This window comes from Zalophus californianus, chromosome 3 (assembly GCF_009762305.2).
Source record: "Zalophus californianus isolate mZalCal1 chromosome 3, mZalCal1.pri.v2, whole genome shotgun sequence".
NCBI lineage: Eukaryota > Metazoa > Chordata > Mammalia > Carnivora > Otariidae > Zalophus > Zalophus californianus.
In genome coordinates, this window is record NC_045597.1 from 9,842,577 (window position 1) to 9,856,872 (window position 14,296).

The following is a 14,296-nucleotide window of genomic DNA, read 5'->3' on the forward strand; positions in this document are numbered from 1 at the left end:
CCCATTTAAGCTGAAGTATCTCTAAGAGATTTACTTATGACTTCTTGTGCAAAAAATATTGTTTTGTATGCATTTTATTTATGGTTCTAGAATGGGAATGAAAATAAATCCTTCCTATTCACTCAGCATTTAACAAATGTGCCAGGATCAGTTGTAGGCATTGGTGATGTATCAACAAATAGGATCAAATCCATTCCTGTCCTTATGGACCTTATGCTCTAATGGAGAGACGCGATCATTTAATCAGTGACTCAGGTAATGTCTACTGTGATTTTTGCCTTTAAAAATAGTAATGAAATAGGGGCACCTGGGTGGCTCAGTAGGTTAAGTGGCTGCCTTCAGCTCAGGTCATGATCCCAGCATCCTGGGATCAAGCCCTATGTCTGGCTCCTCCCTCAGCAGGGAGTCTGCTTCTCCCCCTCCTTCTACCCCCCCCACTAATGCTCTCTCTCTCTCTCTCCCAAATAAATAAATAAAATCTTTTAAAAAATACTAATGAAATAGATTTAAAGGCTCCCTAGATACTTATTTACAAAAATATATTAAACGTTGGGTTCCCGTTTGTTAATTCAGCATCCACATGCAAAGCGTTGTTCTAGGTGCCGAGGATAACTGAAAAAGAAAAAGCAGACAAAATCATGGCTTCATCAATGTAATGTTCTTATAGAAGGTAAATGAAAATAACTAATAATTAATAAAGAGGTAAATCTGTAAAATTCAAGGTTGAAAGTTGCTGTGAACAAGAATTAAAGCAGGGAGGGCGCCTGGGTGGCTCAGTTGGTTAAGCGACTGCCTTCGGCTCAGGTCATGATCCTGGAGTCCCGGGATCGAGTCCCACATTGGGCTCCCTGCTCGGCGGGGAGTCTGCTTCTCCCCCTGACCCTCTTTTCTCTCGTGCTCTCTATCTCTCATTCTCTCTCAAATAAATAAATAAAATCTTAAAAAAAAAAAAGAATTAAAGCAGGGAAGGGGGAAAGAGCGTAATGAGACAAAGACTTTTAAACTATGTGGCGGTCAGCAGTAGCATCTCTGATAAGGTGATGTTTGATTAGGATCCTCAGGGGAGTTGAGGGGCAGGAGGTGCCAAGCTGGAACTAGAAGGTGGATAGGAGACAAGGTCACAATGGTAGTCCGGGCAAGAATGTGAGATTTTACCCTAAGTGGGATGGGAAACTATGGGAGGACTTTTCATAGAGGAGCATGTAATCTGAATTATGTTCTCGAAGATGGTACCTGGAGATCAGACTGCAGTCTCTATGGGACAAGAGTGGAGTTAAGGTCAACAGTTAAGGTTTTTCACAATCATCTAAACCAGAGGTGGTAATGGTTTGGATGAATACGGTAGCAGTTGAAGTGGCAGGGAGTGATGAAGTCCTGGATGTATCATGAAGGTAGAGCTCACAGAATTTTCTGACAGATTGGAGTCAGGGCAGGGGAGGAGGATGCAAAATTAATTTCTTAACCTTGAAATTGGATTTTCCCTGCTTTGTCAGTCTTCTGTGTGCACATAGATCAGTCATTAAGAATCATGGATGTAACCCCGGGCTTGGGTAGAAGTTGAATGTCTTCTGAATTCTTGCTTGGGTAGAAGTTGAATGTCTTCTGAATTCTTGCAGACTTGGCAGGAATGGTGAAAACGGCAGAGCCTAAGAAATAGCTATTTGGACAAAACTTGAGAGGAAATGGGAATTTGGCATAGCATTTTATTCTACTTTTAAATATTCAAGCTGCATCAAAATCTCTGTGCTTATTCAGCTTATATTTTGAGTAATTTTTATTGTGAACTGAATAGTAATAACCTCAAAAATCTATGCATAGCATTTTACAAAATGTCATTTGGAGCTACAAAAAGAGCCAGAGATAAAGAAGAAAAACACATATTTTCAGGTTTCTTCATCTGAACCATGGATTTTTTTTTTCAACAAAGAAAAAGCTATTTCCATGGTAGATGTTCTCACACCATGAAGGACAGCGCTAATGCATTAGGAATATGTCATCTATGATTAATGCTGATGATTCAGTGAAACACAGCAAGATACTGAAATGATGGGATTTTTCTGCATTTTACAAATGCAATCATCTTAACACATGGTCCATGGGATATTTTTATGGGCGTGTTAATTTCTTTTTATTTCTAGAAGTTATTTAACCTGAGGATGAGTTCTATGAAAATAATAAAACACACACAGAAATTTAACTCTTCTTTTTCTAAATAGAAATCACATGCACATATGGGTGTTCAATCACTTTACTTAGGCTAACTTAAAAATTGTTAGTATGTTGGGAACTCCCTCCATAGATTAAGCATCTGTTCTGAGTTAAGTCTTTTTGAAAGTAACCTGATGGTCTGCTTGTATAGGAACTAGAAAACGTGTTCCCTAAAATGAATTTCTGAGATAATTTTGTTGTTGTTCTGAAGATCTTGAATTCATGATTAGTTCTTAGACACTCATGACTACTAAACTGGCTGACTGATAGTTATTTTTTTTTCACATTTTAAGTGTTTATCTTTCCTAATCTGTAAAATGACAGCGTTTGATCCATTGCTCAACTGAGTTTTTTAAAAAAATTATATTTTTCAGAATATTTTTGTGCTTTTCTTGTTATAGATTACCCAGATTCTACAATGATGTCTGCATATGTGTGATTGTAATATTTTCAAAACTCAGACCTATTTCCTCCAAAATGTTATTTATCTTAAATTTTTATGAACACATGTCTTTAATGTAATATAATTGTCATGACTTTTTTTTCATTTCATGTGTGTGTCTTTGGGGAATATAGATTCTGATTGTCCCTAAAGCAGGCTTCCACCTATGAAAGTGCTATATTTTATAGGAGTTGGTGATGGCCTTAAAATATAACATTGGTTAGCCTTAGTTGAATAATACAGAATTGAATGAATCCATTCTTCAAGTATTCAGAAAAATTACAGTTGAAAATGAGTTTCAGTAAAATCCATTTAATTTATCTATATTTGAATGACTGTCAAAGAATAGTAATTCCATCAGATCCCCTATCTGATTGAGGAGACTGCAAAGCAGGTGCTAGATAGATGAAGAAAAGGGAGTTTTTTAACTTGATTTGTCTATAGTTTTTAATGTTCATGATGACAGATGATAGATTGTATTCAGCTCTGTTCTTAGAAAATGTATGACTGCAAAAATGGCTTTTAGATGCAGTATATTCCCCCACACTTACGGGAAAGATACAAATCTGAAAAGCATCACATGCCAATGCTGGGATTTATTTACCAGGCCTTTTGTGAAATCAATATAAAAGAGAGTCATATTTTTGAGGGCCTGTTACTTTACATGCATTATCTTGTTTGATTCCCACACAATGCCATGAGGAGGAAGATATTATCTCCGTTATTAGGATGGATAAACGGGCTAAAAGAGAAGCTAAGTAATTTATCTGAGTTCACAAGAATAAGAAGTGGCAATAATAAGTAAATTCAGATGCCACTGACTCCAAAGTGTAGATGGACAACCATGACTATGCAGTGGACCCAGATTAATGGGGAAATGCCATCACCTGTGTGGCCACTTGCTGTCAAACTCTCCTCTTATGGACAACCCAGCTGGTGAGCCAGTTTCACAACAGCATGGGACAGGTGGACAATGGAGGGCCCAATCCTTATCCAAGCGGGCAATTGATGTCTCCCCAGAAATGTCTTAGCACTCCTCTGGGTTTGAGTCTTTTGAAATATTTCCTCTGTCAATGCTGCCTCATGGTCACCTGGGTAAAATATGAACCTTAACTCCTGGGGTTACAGAAATAATGTTTTCTAACCAATGAGGACTTTAAGGCCAGGAAAACTATAAATTGCCCACAGAAAATGCAGCTAACCAGGCCTGATTTCTACCTTATTGAGTGGCTCTAGAGCTAACTGTCAAAGGCGTGAAAATATTTTCCTTTTTTGGTTTGAACTTATTACTCATTATTTTATCCTATTCCTAATAAGGGTCATATTACTTTATGTACTAATATTAGCTTCAGTTAGTGTTTGAGAACTAGCCAGAGGCTTGAATGATAATGACACAGCATTGGGGGGATATGGGGAATGAATGATTCTGGGTAAAAAATAGCTGCACAAAAGTTTATTTGCATCCTTACAAGATGGTTCTGAAAAACTCTTTATCAATTGTTTTATTTGTAACTCTAGAAAGACATTATAATACAAACCACAACTCATATCACTGGTTGGCGATAATCAATTGATATGCTTTCGCGTGGGCATCTGACTTGATTATATCCATAACTTTTAGGTAGAAAGTTCATAGAGGAGCTTCTACACAGCATTACTGCATCTAAACAATTCAATTATATCATGTCTCTTAAGTAACATGGGTTTATACAGAAGAATATTCTTTCCAGTCTTTCCACCTGCTTACTGGAAGATTTGCTTGGGTAAAATAATGTAAGAGAAATTTTTGCAGATTTACAAAGACAGGACATTTAGATCAGACCATAAATATGTTTCATTTTGTCTAGTTTTTCTCTCTGTTCTCCAGGACAGAGGAGGCCACCTAAATTCACAGAGTATCTCTAATAACATGAATAATAGAGTTTTTTGTCTCTATAACATATTCCTTAAATTTCTGTGAGATTCGGCATGTGTAGCTCCCAGACATATTTAAAATGCAAATTTGCACTTTAGATAATATATGAATTGTTGTGATCTACTTTTTTAGAGAGTATTCTACAAGTTAGACATTCATATAAAAGATACGGCCTTGTAATCCATCACTTTGTAGGGTGGCCACCCTTATTCTGGTGTCTTGCAACATTCAAAGCCTCGTTGGAAATCTCTTTTGTAATTCTGTCTTATGTTGTAGCACGTTTTTAAAGAGCTCATAGTGCCAAACTTTAATTTTTGAAGTTGAATTTCATTTTGGAAACAAATACTTTTAGATCGAAACCTGTTGTATAAAATGGAAAGACAAAATTGAAACTATGCGTCAATTAGAAATGTGTATTTATGTGTTCTGTAACTATGATAGAACAACACTGTATCAAGTAAGCATTGGAATTAGAAATTAGTCCAGTTTGTTTATACCCCTTGGTCCCACCATAAGTATATCAGCAACACCTCTCAGAAGGGTTTTCTCTGAATGTCAAGTTTTATGGTCAGCCTACTAATTGGTAAATTTAGAGGAATACAGTGGTTGCCACCCATCTGTCATCCAGTGACTACATTGGACAATGAGGAGGCTTGTCCATTTCTGAGGCCACTCTGTCTCCTTCCCAGCCATCTTTTCTTCCCTGAGATTCCACAAATAGGAAGTAGAAATAACCACGGTTGCTAGGTCTATGGAACTCAGGAGGGGCTCCTTCAAAGGCTGGCATTGCTAAGTTGGCCTGATGCCTCACCAGCATCCCTCTTGCTACTGTAGCTAATGGAGGGGCTGGGTCTGATTTGTTCCATCTCTTATCCATTTGGCCAAGAGTCTAAGGAGTATGTGTTTCTTTTTGAGGAGTCTTCCTAATCTTCAGTGGACTCCTGAATACCTTAACTTGAACTAAACTTGAGAATCCGTGGTTTATATTCCCTCTCCCTACCCTAACATAATTTTGAGTTTATCTTTTTCATTATTGCAACTTTGTTTCCTGTGGTTTTAAGCCTGGATCTTTTCTAAACCTGCAGTCCTTGCAGTGTTTGTTTTACTAGGATGTTGGTTAGACCTCGCCTGAATTTTCTAAATCCATCCCATGTCCTGAATAAGTTTGTTCCCAAAGCATCTTTGTCTTTAACCCCATTCATTCTGAGTCCTGCCTTGTGCTAAGGGACTTAGGTGTGAATTAGGGCTTACCCATGAGTGTGGTAATGCTCCCTGGTGGTTTGGTGGCATTTGATAGGGGAGGGGTGTTTTCTGTAGAAACTGACTTGATCCATTGCAACAAATGTATTTGAATATTTTGGAGTCCAGAAGAGAATAAATATCCTAGCTTTTATTTTATCTATACTTTTTGTTTAGGTAACTTAAATTATTAGAAATACCTAGCTGGGTTTTTTGTAATCTTACTTAATTAAATCAGACTCTATTGCACATTTATCTGTTTATGAAACAAGATTTTATTTTCCCCTTACAGGATGCCAGAAGTAATGAGCTGGCTTTACTTGTAGATAATTAATCCTTTTATTCTTTATAAATGGTATCAGTATCACCATGAGTCTTGGCACTTCCAAGTAGTCTAAAGTCCTTTAAAATGGCATTGGTTGACTTAATGCTGATGGTGGGCAGCTGCTTTCTCTGCAGTCAACAATTAAATGTTGACTGACAGTTTAGATGAGAATCTGGAAGTCTCTGCACTTCTGATGTTTCTCTGGTTTCACTTTGCCCTTTGCTCATAGCAAATGGCTCTGCATTGTCATCAAAGTGAATTTCCATATTGTTCTTGCCTCAATTTCTTTTTGGCATCTTCTTTTCATCACTAACCAGTTCTACAATAAAGATGTTTTCTTTGTTACTCCATGGGGCATAATAACTTTGTGGCAGTAGAATCGACAGACCATCCTCTTTTGCCTTCAACCTATTTAGTATTTATCTACTTCACTTTGTTTATCCTCTTTGAATTTCAGTTTCAGGTTTTCACCATGCTACGCTAGCTTCCAGAAATAAGATTCTGCAAGGGGAAAAAAAAAAAAAACCGACACGTCAGGTTTTAGAGCCATGGAGACTTGGACGTAAATCATAATGCTATGGAAAGAGTTGATTAAACTCTCTGTCCTCATTTATCTCTTCTGTAAAATAGGAATAATAATGCCTATTTTGAAATTTGTTAAGAGGAATTTTATCAGACAGAGGAAGTAAAGTATCTGTTTCACTAAATAAACTCACATTTTCACTCCTTTCCTTTTTTGTGGGAGCAATTAAAAGGGTAAAACTGCAGTAAAAAGCCACAATTAATGTTAGTCCTACTTTCTAGTTTATTTATTTACCAAACGCATATATAATACTTAATAGTGTTAGAAGTACTTTATAAATATTAACTTACTTAATTCTCATAACTACTCCCAAGAAATAGGTACGGTCATTTTTCCTATTTTTATGCTTGAGAAAACTGAACCACTAAACAGTCAAATATCAGGGCACCTGGGTGGCTCAGTTGGTTAAGCATCTGCCTTCAGTGCAGGTTGTGATCCCGGAGTCCTGGGATCGAGTCCCACGTCAGGCTCCTGGCTCGGCAGAAAGCCTGCTTCTCCCTATCTCCCTGCTCATGTTCTCTCTTGCGTGCAAATAAATAAATAAGAAGGAAAAAACAGTTAAATATCATGTTGAAGGCCATAGAGTTAGTGATTGTCCCAAGTGGGATTTGGGCTAGGAGGTCCTGGCTATGGAGGTCATGGTCTTAAGCACATCATGAGCCCTCTTTGCTTGCTCATACCTTCTCTTTATTCCCTACTCAAGAAAACAGGGTTTAAGGTGACATGTTTTCTTGTATGGGGATTTTTCCATGACCACTTCCTTGGCTACTAGCCTTATCCTGCATCATTTGGCTCTGCTTCTTCTGTTTAGAATTCTATCACATATTGGCCATTTCTCCGGGAAAGTCTCCACATCACTTTGGGGCAGGTGTGGTGTGAAGTATAGCAACAACTGGCCTTTGGAGAGTGAAGGGGGAATGAATTGTCCTCCTCAAGGAGGGCTCCTCCATTAGAGGTAATGTCTTGCTTCTAGAATCATAGTACTTCTTAGTGGCCTGACGGAGGTTATTTATTCAACAGAGATATTCTGAAAGTAGATCTGGCATTTGCTAAAATTACCATTGTTTTCCACAAATACCTAATGAATTCAGATGATGTTATCAGCCCCATAATTTAAGAGATACATCCTAGCCTGGTTTGGCAGGTATCCTATTTTAAAGCTCAGCAAGCCTATTTGGTATTTAATTTAAAAGCCATTATTTTTTGCCACACATGCAAATGACATAATTTTTTCTTTTTTAGAAAATTATAGTTTGCTTTGGCCTTGTAAAGCATTGGGAAAAAGTCTTTGATAACAGTGTTTTCTGAATGTTGCTTGGTGACACTTCTGGCTCCATGGATTTATGATTAAAATCAGAAATTAAGATGAGGTGTCCGTTCTACTATGCGGATGAGGCAGACACAATTAAGGCGTGTGATTGTAGTCGGATAGGAATGTCAAGAAAATGCCACATCCAATATCCCCATTCTACACAGATTATAGGTGAGTGGAAAACTTCATTAGCAAGATAAGGACAGCAAGGGTTTTTGCTTTGAAAATAGAGTTCTGTTAAAAGAGATTTGTCTATTGCAGCTGGAAGGTTGCCTTAAACAGAATAATTAAACCTATCCAAAAGTACCCCAATTTTGGTTAATCTGTTTCAATCTTCCTCCTTTGCAAGAGGGATGAGTGGAGGGTTAATCATTGAGCCCTAGAAAGATAAAGTAATTATAGCAGAAACTGCTTTAGTGGATTTTTCTCTTAAATGGAAATTTTATTTTACTAGCATTTTCTTTCCTGTTGGGAAAATTATATTCTAGTTTGTCTACACTGGGAACTGGGGTATTTTGCATTACTGAAATTTCCAGTTAGCTGATATCTAGCTGACCTTATGATTTGTTAAGCATGTAAGTTAAAGAAAACTCAAACTCAAATTGATTTATACAAAACAAGAATCTATTGGCTCACATACACAAGAAGTCCAGTCTTGACTTAGTGACTCTAAAATGATACCAGGGAATATATTTTGTTTTTGTGGGTTTGTTTGTTTTATCTCCAATCTGCCTTCTGTGATTTTGACTCTGGTTAGAGGAAAGCTCAGTTTCCACTTGCAAGATTGCTTTTAAAAGGTTCTTGAGGCCACCTACTTCCTTGTCCAGGTTAAACAGAGAAAGTGTCACATTAAAAAGAAAGAAAAAAAGGAAAGGAAAGAAGGAGGGAAATCTTGGAACCTTTCTTTGATTGGGTCATCTTAGGTCACTTGCTCAACTTAGGCACAGAATATGTTTGGGTGATTGGTTTTGGTTCAGGTAAGAAACCCATTCCTGAGCCTTTAGACCAATTTGGGGTTAATCTTCATAGCTTCTTCACCATGGGGAAAGAGTGGTGAAAACGAATGAGAGGTATTCTTCACTGAAATTAAAAAATGGTTACATTCCAAAAAACGTTATTTGTATTCATAAATAGGCAGATCTCAGTCATGGTGTTAGAAGTCAGGATCATGATTACCTGTAGGGAGAAGGGGAGCAGTGAATGGATATGGGACATCCCATGGGCTATTGTTAATATCCTATCCCCAGATTTGGGTAGGGTCTACATGGATGTGTTCACCTTTGAAAATTCATTTTCAAGCTGTATTTTCATGATTTTATACCTTTCTGTACTAACTAGATTTTCATAAGTAGATTAAATACAAACTTTAACTTGGAATAGAAAAGACAGTAAAGTTATTTCTGTAAAATAACTTACATAAAATATAATGACTATGCCAAGGTTCTAAAACAATGCACTGAGGTACCTCAGGATGCCATGGCAAATTCATCGTGATGCCATGGATTATTTTCGAATTTTGAATTCAACCTAGCAATATACAACATCTACTGAACACTGTCAACTACTAGCTTGGGGTACTTTAGAACTTCTGCAGTAGATCATGTTATCTTCATTTCGATCATATGCTATCTTTGAAAGTCTGGTTTGTTGAAAGTTGCTTTGATAAAAAGCAAGCACCACATGAAAAATCACTGAGGCACAGGAAATGAGGGTGGCTTGTTGTTCAGTCTGATTCCAAGATTTAAGAAGTCTTGCAGTGCCCAATAGGAGGCACATATCCCTTTAGTCATTGTGGCTATCAGAGAATGAAATAAAAATATGATTGTATTATTTCTTTTCACCTGGCTACTAAATTGTTAGGACATCAATGCTTATTAAGCTGTTTGGATCTAATTACTTAATACCTGTGACAGATTTTTCTTTTGGCCTAGAATATAATGAAAAAACCACCAAGATACCTACCTAAGACACTTAGGGAGTGTCTGGGAGACTGGTTTCCACCCTTTGACTACTGTGCAATCGGGTCAAGAAATTAATGAATAAGATCAGTGATATATTACGAAATTCTTAGCCTTCTGAACTAGAACATATTTAATAGATGAAACATTCTTATAATAACCCAGATTCATCGTTCGAAATACCAGACCTTACTCTTGACTTTAGTACAGGTTGCAGATGCTTCACCATGGAACCAGGTTGGACGTTGTAGGCTTTGGGGACGATTGACATGTATATATTTTAGGCTAATATGAGCAGTTTTCTACTTTATATAGTATATATATAGGAGGTTTTGTTTCCTCCTGTCTGAAAAACAGGATAAAAGAATGGAAGGATCATGGGCTTTTGATATACCTATACCAGGATTCTGGTTTTGTTTTTTTTTTTTTTAAGATTTTATTTATTTATTCATGAAAGACAGAGAGAGAGAGAGAGAGAGGCAGAGGGAGAAGCAGGCTCCCAAGGAGCAGGGAGCCCGATGCGGGACTCGATCCCAGGACCCTGGGATCATGACCTGAGCTGAAGGCAGATGCTTAACCATCTGAGCCACCCAGGCGCCCCAGGATTCTGGTTCTAAAACTCACCTTCTGGTTTTAGTAAGTTACCTCTCTGAAACTCAGCATCTTTACTGTAAAAGGAGGCCAAGAAGGCCTATGTTTCCATGTGACTTTGCAAGAATCCTGTGGGTGACAGGCATTTAAGATGCTGTCAGTGCAAGTATTTATAATACAGTTACCATGTGTCCCATCCATGCTCCATCCTTTGGAGGCTAAAACCATGGTTAAAATACAACTCCGTTTTTAAGATGCTAAAAGATGTAATAAAGGGAGCTGGAGCACGGCTAAATAATTAAGGCAGTAAGTGGAGGGTGGTTGGATGTAGGTTTTAAGTGTAATGAGAACAGAGAAGACCGAAGGATGACTGAAGTGAATGGAGAACATTCCTTGGGGGAGATGATACCCATAGTGGGGCTTGAGGTTGGAGTGGACTTCACCAGGCGAAGGTGGCATTGAAGCCACTTGTTGGGGAGGGAGGGTGGTTAGCAAGGGTTTGCAGCTGCGGGAGAGCAGTTGTGACAAGCAGGCCAGGCCCACATGGTGGCGGGAGCAGCTGCTGTGTGCAGTGGTTAATGCAGGGAGAGGGTGGGAAGGTGGAGCAGAGTAACGTGACATGAAGCTGGGAATACAGCTGAAGCAAGGTGGGGTAGATGTTAATTATTATTTTCTGGAGGCTGGGTTTAAGTTTGTAGTTGAGGATTTTAAGCAGAGCTGGGGAGGCTTCAGTCTTCCGGAGGGAACATCCAGAAAAGCCATCCAGGAAGCCGGGGACATGTTAAAGAACTCATCCTTCTGTCCTCTCTCAAGATTTATGCTTCTTATTATCCCCCATTTCCTTTCTTACTCTCTCTCTCCTTCTCATTGTCACTCCTTTTCTGTACCTAGATTTGTGTCCCTGACATTCTCCCTTACGTTTCTCTGCTTTTACCCCTAAGAAATTTGACCTATTTAGCCATCACCTTTCAATGAGAAATCTCTTATTTCTGGTCAGGGCCTGGACATACCTTCATTCCACAGGAATTTATTGACTATCTGTACAATACATTGTTTGGGTCTTTGACTTGAGAATTATCAAAAATAAATTATTTTTGTGGTATTATTTGTTATTCCCTTTCCCCCTACTGCCCATGGGATTGTTTTTTAACCTGTTAGTCAGGAAGACTTTATCATCAGGGCTGTCATGGATGGCTATCAGGGTCTGGAGTGCATGACTCCAGGAAGGGTCATTCCTATGGAATACAATGTGAGTGATTGCTCCAGAGTTGTGCAATGTGGCAGCTCTGGTTCAGAAAGCAGAGGTATGTTGTTGTAGGGTAATTGATATTTACAAACATAGTTATGCAGCACTGCATATTCTCCAGTCATTAAAGCTAGTTTATACTATAAATGCACCATGACTGCAATCTAATATGAGAAACATGCTGCACAGTCAACTTTAGAGTCAGACAGTCCTGGGGAGTTCTGGCTCTGCCATTTACTAGCTGTGCAACCTTAAACAGGTTACTTCAACCTTTCTGAGCCTCAACATCCTCTTCTGCAAAATGGAGAAAATAATGCATAACTCTGAAAGTTCTTGTGAAGATTAGGAACCATATGAGTCCTTCGAGTGCTCCTATAGAGACTTTGGATAGCCACCTTCTCTCTTGGCTACATAATGGATGCTATAATGTATCAAAATGGGTTAATAAGACATGCATCATTTATTAACTAGACTTTAGGGTTGTGATGAGCACAGCACTGAGTGATTGTAATGAGTGATATTGAATGAGATTTTTTAATACTGATACATAAAAATAAAAATTCAAAATATCTAAGGAAGTAAGTATAGTGGCAATTAGCTAAACTGAACAACCACCACCACCAGATTGGGGCTTCTTTATCAAGTATAAAATGGGAGGTAAAATAGTTACTGTGGCAAAGGAGAATATCTTCAATCCAACCTGCATTATTTCAGAAAGTATTTATCTTGTGGCCCCTGGGTGGCTCAGTCGGTTAAGCAACCAACTCTTGATTTTGGCTCAGGTCATGATCTCAGGGTTGTGAGATTGAGCCCCTCATCTGAATCCCTGCTGGTGTGGAGTCTGCTTAAGATTCTTTCTCTCTTCTGCCCCTCCACTGCTTGCCCGTGTGCTCTCTTTCTCTCTCTCAAAAAAAAAAAAAAAAGTATTTATCTTTGTAAATGGTGTTAAAGTTTTCTTTTCAAAGAATGATTATATTTTATTTAAAGGTATGACAAGGTTTCTATGACTACGACCTCTGGAGGAAGGGGTATAACTTTTTTTAAACATGCATGTGTATCATTCAGTTCACATTATGTACCAAACCAGCTGGTTAGATGCTTTCTCAAGAACTTTAAAAACAGAAATAAAGTAAAATGAAATGTGCTCTCTGATGTGTTCTGTCAGCTAGGGAAAGTATGTATGAGGAAGGTGAAGATAATTTTGCCTTTTTAAAGGGAGAGAAACTACAATGCTAGAGAGTTATTTGTCCAACCCACTGAGCACATCACCAGTATTTCTGAGAATAAGTCTCAGATCTCCTCTTTATCATTTTCTTTGCCAAAATGTACCCACCAAATATGCTTTCTCATCACAACTGAATCTCTCCTGCAGGAAACGAATCCCTATGCCATTATGCTTGGGCTTGGCTTACCCCTCCCTCCAAAAAAACAGCCCCCAAAAACCTTGAAAGAAAGACTTTATCAATAGGATTGCACTGAGTCATAAGGGTGAAAAAAGAATCTCTCTTTTTTTTTTTCTGTAATTGTGAAAAGAGAATTCTGGATTTTATCATCTCTCAGGGCACTTTCACTCCAAAACATTCTGAAATTAAAAATTTTCAAGGGAGTCAATCCTGCAGATGAGGTAGTTACATCCTGGCTTCCAAGTTCTGCCTTCTTTATACCAAAGTAGTGCAGCCTCAGGCAAAAATAGCTATTAAATTGGTTGCTGATCCTCACCTAACTAAACAATGAGACCTTTGAATTTGCTCTAATATTTCCAATCGGTGACTTTGCAAGAGCCTGAGTCCAGCTCATGTTCATGGGGTCTCATGAACAGCCACTGTTGTGCCAGCAACATACTCTGACTTTGGGGGTGCAAGTGAGACAAGATGGAAGAAATCTATGTGCCATACCCACAAAAGAACAGAGTACTGTTGAAAGCAAGCTTGTTTTTATTTGAAGTGTATATTGTTATTGTACTGAGTCTGATTGATTCATCAGGGAATTTACTGAGTAACATTGTTGGAAGAATGGCACTCTCAGCATCAAACTCCCATGAAGGATCCCCATCTCCACAGAAGATGCAAAGGTGGGAAATGTGGCCCTTGCCCTGCTCTATAGAATATACACATTTATATATTTGCTTACACTACAAAATTTCAAATGCTCATGTATTCGGGGCACTATGTTATCACTGACGTGATTTCAAAAGAGAAACCACTTCATAATCGAAACAAGGCTTTGTGTTAGATCTTCTTGACAAAACATTTCCTCCCAGGCTGAAAGTGCGATACAGCTTTAAAAACACTTAACTGAACTAAAATTTATTTTTGCATAGAAAATTTCTGAGTGCCCCATTAAGTAAGTGGCAACATCACCGCAGAAAACTATAAAATCAAAGTTTTGTGATTTTCTCATCTGGGATTCCAGTATCTGCATCTTTGATTAACCTGAATCCTTAAATGTCACTCGGGATCCTTCAGGCAGGGCAAATT

The 14,296-nt window shown here is 38.2% G+C and overlaps 1 protein-coding gene across 5 annotated transcripts in view; it reads left to right on the forward strand.

The window, feature by feature from the left end:
• Positions 1-14,296, forward strand: part of FGF14 (fibroblast growth factor 14) — a 610,229-nt gene that overhangs the window by 369,623 nt on the left and 226,310 nt on the right. Inside the window, exon 1 of one of the 5 annotated variants that reach the window (XM_027591059.2) lies at positions 8,133-8,195. The exons of the other annotated variants lie outside the window; for them this stretch is intronic. Within the exon in view, the coding sequence (XP_027446860.1) occupies positions 8,147-8,195 (49 nt within the window). The 5' untranslated portion in view covers positions 8,133-8,146. Of the gene's footprint in view, positions 1-8,132; positions 8,196-14,296 lie in introns of those variants that run through there. 5 annotated transcript variants of the gene reach the window in all.